We start from the raw sequence: 7,958 nt of genomic DNA, 5'->3' as shown, positions 1-7,958 counted from the left end.
GAATGGATGGGTTCTGTTTGGAGGTTTGCAGGGATGAGGAGGGGGGCAGGGTGGACTGTGGATATGCTATTCCCAAGTCTCTTTTATCACAACCTGTCAGCGGAGCTACACAGGTACAGTACACAGAGAAGCTGCTGTCTGTCATCACAACAGGTACAAAGGCACCAAATCTGGTTCCGCACTCCTGTTAGCCTTAAAAAGTAAGATCGCTATGACTGTGCCCTATAATCCCTCATAATATGGTGTTACAAGACAAGAAATGAGGAGGAAAGAGAAGATCCCAAATGTTTATTTTCTTTATACATTACACAAAATACAAAAGTCCACTTGATTTCAGAGAGGATGTGAGGTACAAAATCAAAGACAAGCTTCCATGGTAATAAATACCCAAGAAATAAGAGAAGGACGATATAAAATGAGCAGCTGCTTTGGAGAAAATGTGGTAAATAGAATATTTTACAACTCATTCTTTTGGATGAAATCTATGCAGTCATACTGCATATGCAGTATGGCATATGTCCTGGTGTGCCACACCGAGTAAATGTTAGGATGTTAAAAGTTCCTGGTCACATAACAAGTATTTAAAATGGAGAGTTCAAATTGTTTCATGCTTTGATGCCAAACGTCTACAAGCTATATTTCTGCATAGGTCAGAGAGGATATGAGGGAGGGCAGAGTAAGGTAACTCTCCTGTGTTCACTTACATGGCATTTGGGTTAATAACTCCAATGGCTGGACAAAGAAATGCTTCCCTGCAAACTGACAACACAAAACATAAACAACATCATAGTGAAACATTAAGAACTCCAAATGTAGCTAGAATGCTCAAAAGATCTCGACAGTACTGTGGGCAATGTTCAGAATATAACAGCTTAACATTATGTACAGATATTAGCCCTACTGAGGGCTGTTGGTGATCGCTTTGAGAATGTCACATGTGTTCTTAGAGATGACTTCTTTCAGTTTCCGTACCCGACGAGGGCTAGATGCTCCCACGTAACTCTCAGGCTGAAGGATGGCCATGCCATCGCTGACATTGCCCATGATGATGACCTGGCCCTCTGCAGCAGCAGCTGTGATGTTGGGGCATGGGCAGTTCCAGTCCATGTTGATAAAAGTGACCTCAAGGGGCTCCTTGCCAAAGAAGCGGAGACCCATCTTCTCATCTTTGAAGATCTCCTCCACAGTCACGAGGGCGTGGCCTGAGTCTTTCTCCTCTGTCAGCTCAGACATGCGACCCAGGATGACGAAGTCGCTGCGGCAGAAGCTCGTCACCATCTTGCCTCTCGGCTTGCAGGCCTTGCAGTTTTGGTTTTTGGGGAAGGGGCACATCTCCTCGCAGCCTTCTTTAGATTCAAAGTTGTTGTCATTTCCTTCACAACCGCCGTAAATGAAGGACTGACACTGCTGTAGGGTGGTGCTGTACGCCCACCGCGGCTCGTATGCCTTGCAGGGGCCTTGCAGGGTGGGGAGCCCACAGGGGCCCGACAGTTCTGGACCACAGCACTGCATGCACTCCTCGTATGTCTGGAACACCTTCCTGGGCTGCTGGCTGCTGTTGTGGCAGTGCGTAAAGGAGAAGCAGTTGTTGGATTTGGACTCGTAGTACCAGCTGACTTTCTGCAGCTCACTCCCACAATCATCTGCGCTGTCAAGGGGTTTCAGACATTCGTCAGGCAGGCAGCGGGTCTGGTTCTTGGGTTCAGGAGTTCTGTGTAACTCTGTGGGCAGCACAGTGAATGGGTGTTTGGCTTGCACTAAACCGGATGGGTTCTGAGCCGTGCAGGTGTAGACCCCTGAATCGCGCAGCTGGGCGTTATAGATGACAAGCTGACCGATGTTTGTGACCACCATGTTACCCCTAACATGATTGGGCCTCATGAGAACCCTCTCTACCCCATCAGGCATCTGCTTCTCCCATGTGATCTCAGGCCGGGGGCGACCGATGATGTCACACAGGAAGCTTGCCGTTTCCCCGACATTCACAGTCTGTGGAGTGGGGCTGCTGATCAGTACAGGTGGCTGAGGCTCGGTGGTGGGTGGGATAGTCGCCTGAAGGGTCGCAGTGGTTGGCCGGAGAGTGGTCACCTGGGGGAGAGAAGGGCTTGTGTTGGGCCACATCAGATGGAAGCGGCACGTGACAACAGTCAGGGTGATGCCCTTGGAGCACGCCTCTGCATCCATGTAGCACTTGTTGTAGTAGGTCATGCTGTCAGAGGCGCAGGTAAAATGTGGCTCCTTCTCACAGCGGTCCCGGCATTTGCACACCGGCTGACCGTCCCAGATGTCGCACTCAGAGCCCTGCTGAGTGCACATGAAACCGGCGCAGGTTGCTTCCTTTGGCATTCCCACGGGGCCCTTCTTTCCATCCACATAACGGGCTGCCACACAGCTTCGATTCCCACACACATTTTGACAACACTTCTCATAGGACTCGCACTCCTGCAAGAGGAGAAGGGGGGGGAAAAGTGCTTTGAATCCAAGATGGAACAAAACTAAACTTTCCATGTGAGATATAAACAGTTAAAAAAGTCAAAAGCAACTTACATACCTAAAACAGAAGCAGCTGAAAAATAACTACAACTAGAAAGAGTCATGCATGATATGATATTTACAAATTAAATAGAAATAAAACAGAAATATTGCACCAGTAAGGCACATATTCTAATAAAGTAAATAAATGTGTAATTGTTCTTTTTCTACAGTCATAATTACAGAGTCTGTCATCATTTTTGTGCACTTGTATTTTGAGTTTAGTCAATTTGATAAAAAACAAAACCAAGGACATCAAACAATGTGGCACACTACCATCACAATAATATAGCTATCCTGACTTTTCTTTCTTTCTTTTTTGTTCACTCTATTTGAAAATCCCACATGCACTATTAACAAAAAATAAAACAAACCACGATAAGCTTTCATTCCAAGTTACTGCCATGACATTACCTGGTCAGATTCACACTCTCGTGTGCAGGTGCTCATGGCGTCTACCCACAGGTTGGGGTTCATATCATTGGGGCAGATCCCCCCGTGCGTATAGTCAATGTGGGTCAAAACTCCGACCTGGAGCTCCATCCACACTGACACACACGTCAGGAACCAGATCCAGCGCGGAAACAGCATCCACCACATCTTCAGAGCGGCGCGCAATTCAACAAGTGCTGAAAGTTAAAACAACCAAACGAACAAAGTAATGTGTGTTTCTGTGATCCGGCTGTAAATCAGTTGTTCTCGAAATAAAGGCAGGTGTGCAAACGAGTCAAAGCGCATCAGTCTCCAGAGTCCGTGCGATGTGTGTCAGTTGATAAATTCACTTCTCTATTTATACCACCAACCCTCCGCCATCGCTGCTAACAAGACGCGCCAAGTAACTCGCAAAATGACAGTTATGAGTTTCTCCTTAGATGTTGAAAGAAGCTTAAAAAAAAGCGAAAAGCTGGCGGGGCACCTGCCTGTGAAAAGGATTGCTGGTAACCCCGTTTAACCCTTTGCGGTCCCCGCCGGCGCCAGGGCGCACCGTGCGCTATGACGCACGGAATAAAAAAGTCTCAAAGGCATTTTTCAGCTTACAAAAAATGTAGTTCTTATTATTTAACGACTGCAAAACAGCAAAAAACACATGTTAACACACATTCAGACTGTTTGAATTAAAGCTGCGGTTTTTACAGGTAACAAGAAGTGATGTACTTTGCCTTTACATACTATGAATATAGAATATTACTTATATCACACACACACACACACACACACACACACACACACACACACACACACACACACACACACACATATATATATAAGAAAAATGAGTCACTTTTACACAAAATAAAACGACAACAGCTGAAATAATGAAAATTTAAACGATTCATATTTTAACTGTTCATCATTTAAGCATATTTGCAACAGCTAAATTTATCTGGGTGAAATCATTTAGAGGATTTTTCTTTTCTTTTTTTTACAGATGTTGAAACTCATATTTTAACAAACACAATATGCTCTTGGAAAAGACTGCATTTTTAAAGAAAACAAAACCATGTCATAGTTATAATTTTATTCTAATATGCTTAATTTTTTCATTACTTAATATTAAAGACAACTGTTTGTAAAAATCTATAATGGGCCAAATAAAGGGAAATTGTGACCTGCAGTACTTTGTGATCAGCACTAATAAATGCAGTACATTTCCTTCAGGTTAGACATAATGATGATGTCGATAACAACAATTATAAACAGAATCCATTTCAATGTGATTGCATTCATTGGGATTCCATGAAACACACTGACGTAGCTGATTATATACTGTTCCTCACTTTAATAGACTTTCTGCACTGTGTAAAACATGATAACTTGCAGCCTGAGCTCAATAAAGCCATTTTAGCCATGTACAAGTTCATGCTTCTACCTGCTTGATACATTGCACACTCTGTGGACTTTTTCTTGTCTCTGTAAATGCATGCAATCTGTGATACGTGACTGGTGTTGCACAACAATCTCTATTTTCCACGTAGCACAGTTTTCCATTTATACAGTCCACATTCTTCAGCCGTCTGCATACATCCTACAAAGCATGTCTTTGTACACAGGATTACTTTGAATTTATGCAAATGTACAGACTTGTTCTTAAATTCCAGAAAAGAAAAAAAACGGTCTCTGAATCTTGGCTTGAGGACATTATTTGACAAGAACAAAGCTTAATTGGAGCACTGAAACAGGTTATCACCCAAAACGTAAGTACTCATTTGGGTTTGGGTTCATATCCAAGACTTAAAATAGAAAACATGAGTCCAGCTTTTCGTTCCTTAACAAGTCCGACTGGCAAACCAGCAGAGGTGAGATGAGGACAGTGCAACTCAAAAACGGGGAAAAAAAATACTTTGAAGGTGTGCTCTGCAGTGGGCGTGAGAGTTGGCACCATGTTTAATGAATGAAGTTGTTATTATCATTTCTTCAGTCCTTTCCTGTGTAAACCGTTTCCTCCACAGTTCAGCTGAGGACAGGGTAGCTATTAGACTGCCTTCCAGTGCAATAACGGTGGACTCATGCTGAGTTTAAGTATGTGTGTGCAGGAGATTGTTTGTTCTTCATGCAGACGTGGTGATTTTTGTGTAAACCTGTGTGCGTGTGTGTATGACAAGCTAATAAATAAAGCCTTGTTTATCTGGATCTTGCCATGCTCCGGATCCTGTAGAAGGATTATTTTAGGTCCATTTCAGTGCTAATCATAAAAAACATATTCCCATATTCTCCATGATTCACTATGTCACCTTATATTAGTGTTTACTGGATATGTGTTTGTGGTTGGGGCAGCTTACTGTACTTATTGTTATAGGATATTCACTAGGGGCAAAATGTGTGCGTGTACACAGGTGAAAATACCTGTCGCTCTCCCCAGGACAGAAAGAGTTACAAATGAGAGGTTTCATAATGAGGGAGGATTGTAAGCTGTTAACTGTTGTCAAACTCAGTAAGGCCAGACACATCTTGGGGCTACAAATAATAAGCTTATTTTGTAGAATCACAAAAATTCTCCAGGTGTCAGGAAAATTACAAAATCATGAAATGGCACGCCCTCGGGTGAGAGGTTATGTGAGGATTACAAGCTTTGATATCAGTTTTTTTTATTTAGACTATTAAAGTCAACACCTGTCAAAGTAGAAGAGACAAAACATCATCATAGTTTTTGAGATTACCCCAGTAATGAAGCTCAGCTGGCTGACATTAGACCTTTGGGTTGTACAAAAATTTTAAAAAGTATTTTGAAGAATTTAGCAACAGGTTGGTGAAGTAAAACAAAATCCAAAGAAACAACTTTGACTTCAGCATCTTTAGCAAACATCTGCATGTTTGGTTAAAGCGATATCAGCAGAAGTAGGGCATCTGGCATTAAAAAAAAGTATATATATATATACTTCGTTTTTTTTAAGAAATCTGTGCCAAATCAAACACTACACATTATCTCATATCATCATCCATCTGCTGTGGCGACCTTTAATGTTGTGGCCCCTCATTTACAAATGGTAAATGGACTGATTCTTATATATGCAGCCACCCCCACCTACACATCTACAGTGTATATGCCAAAAGAAGCTACCAGGAAACTGACTCTAGCTTTATATTACAGTAAAATCTGACTAATGTCAGCCTATTCATTTTTCAATTTAAAACCAGTTATGCATTTCTCAAAAATCTAGGCCTCTTCTATGAATTTCCTGACATCTGTGGGTGGCTTAGACATATCAAAAGAACATCTTGCTCTGTCTGGTACTCCGATATTGAGCAATACTGAGCAACATTCTGACAAGGCATCAAAAAATAACACTCAAACCTTCTTGCTGTATCACTGTTGTGCTAAAGTTGTTTTTAATCTTCCTCTCACCTCTGGGTCCGATTCTGTACATCTGTGCCAATAGGCAGGGACCTTATCAAGGAAGCTGGCAGCACAGCTTTCATTCATGCCGCCCTATCAACATTTATCAGTTTTAGCATGTTGGAGACAAAGAAAGGTGTGTGCCAGGGAAAAATACTGAGAAATGTTAACTGCAGTGTTTCTGTGTGTGGGGCAAGAGACATCTTGCTGTAAGGAATCTAAGGTGAACTTCTCTTCTTTGCCCCGTCATGGTCTCTCTTCCTACTTTCTCTTAATCCCCAATCAGTTCTGAGAACAGACAACCCAATTTCCAATAACATATCCACAGAATCAATGTATAAAACAATAGAAAAAGCAACAAATCCCTCTTGATCCACAGTTAGGAAAGCTCTTACATTAACTCTCTTGTCTTATTAGATTTTAATTTATTGTATTTTTGTATTAGTTTCTACCAGCACTGTAGTAAAATTACCATATTTTTGCCTGTTAGGATACATTAAGGAAAAAACACAAGTTCCTTCAGTTGTAAGTGAAGAAGTTGGGGCAACAGTCACTTTCCTGGCTTGCTGACTGAGTGTGAGCACACTCTAGTGGATGGTTGGAATAATTACATAATGACTGGCACTGACGTTAGATTACCCCCCAAAAACTGGTGATTTGCAACACTGTCTCTTCTTAATTGTAAAAAAATAAATAAATCTTTGCTGCATCACTGTATAAATGACATTCACACAAAGCACAACTGAAACAGTCTTGTTTTGTTTTACCTGGAAAAAAAATTCCAAATATGTAAAAGATCTAATTTAAGAAATCTGTACTGACTACAAGGCTACATGGGAATGATTCATTAGCCACAACTTGAATGGAACAACCCTCTGGACATCATCAGCATACATTTTTTAAACTAAGGCTTCTCCAGAGTCACATAACCAATTATAGAACTGATTTGCCTTCCAAAGCAGTAATCCCTGTGACCACTGAGACCCCATTTGGATTTTTAGGCCGCTGTGTAAGATATTCTGAAAGTCCCGTCTGCATCCCTTTTTATCAGGTCAATGCAACCTTTGCTTAAAGGTTAACTCTAACAAGTTTCACTTCATATAATTCATCCACACCTGTATTCCCGAGTTCCAAACGGATTGACCCTGGTGCTGGTAACTTTAAAAGAACTTTCTGGGTTTCTTTTATTATCTTTGCCAATAAATATCCCCACAAAAATGTGGAAGAAAAATTAGTTGCACACTTCAACCCATGTGAGTAGTATATAATTGGTACATTTGCATGTATGTGCACACAAAAAGTTCCCACTTACATACTACTCCTAAATTCTACAAATAAGGTCTTCGAAGAACTCTCATCTGGTAGAAAAACCCAAGAATTAAACCATCCTTTTTTTAAACCTATTAATATTTTGGTTTTTTTTTAAGGCTTTTCTGTTTGGTTGTTTAAAGGGGTGGGCTTTAACCCAACCCCTAACCCTAGACCAGGGGTGGGCAATTCTAGGCCTCAAGGTTTTAAATGTGTCCTTGATCCAACACAGCTCATTTAAACGGCTAAATTACCCCCTCAACATGTCTTGAAGTTCTCCAGA

The 7,958-nt window shown here is 41.5% G+C and overlaps 1 protein-coding gene across 1 annotated transcript; it reads right to left on the bottom strand.

Annotated features, from left to right (window-relative positions):
• Positions 1 to 273: 273 nt before the first annotated feature.
• Positions 274 to 3,447, bottom strand: wfikkn2b (WAP, follistatin/kazal, immunoglobulin, kunitz and netrin domain containing 2b). Its single transcript, XM_004557472.4, has 2 exons — positions 2,947 to 3,447; positions 274 to 2,442 (listed from the first exon to the last, which is right to left on the bottom strand). The coding sequence occupies exons 1-2, from the start codon at positions 3,130 to 3,132 to the stop codon at positions 898 to 900; spliced, it is 1,731 nt and encodes a 576-aa protein (XP_004557529.1). The 5' UTR covers positions 3,133 to 3,447; the 3' UTR covers positions 274 to 897.
• Between the last annotated feature and the right edge of the window lie 4,511 nt (positions 3,448 to 7,958).

The sequence above is a fragment of the Maylandia zebra genome, linkage group LG8 (genome assembly GCF_041146795.1).
Source record: "Maylandia zebra isolate NMK-2024a linkage group LG8, Mzebra_GT3a, whole genome shotgun sequence".
Lineage (NCBI taxonomy): Eukaryota > Metazoa > Chordata > Actinopteri > Cichliformes > Cichlidae > Maylandia > Maylandia zebra.
This window is presented reverse-complemented; position numbering and strand designations above follow the sequence as displayed.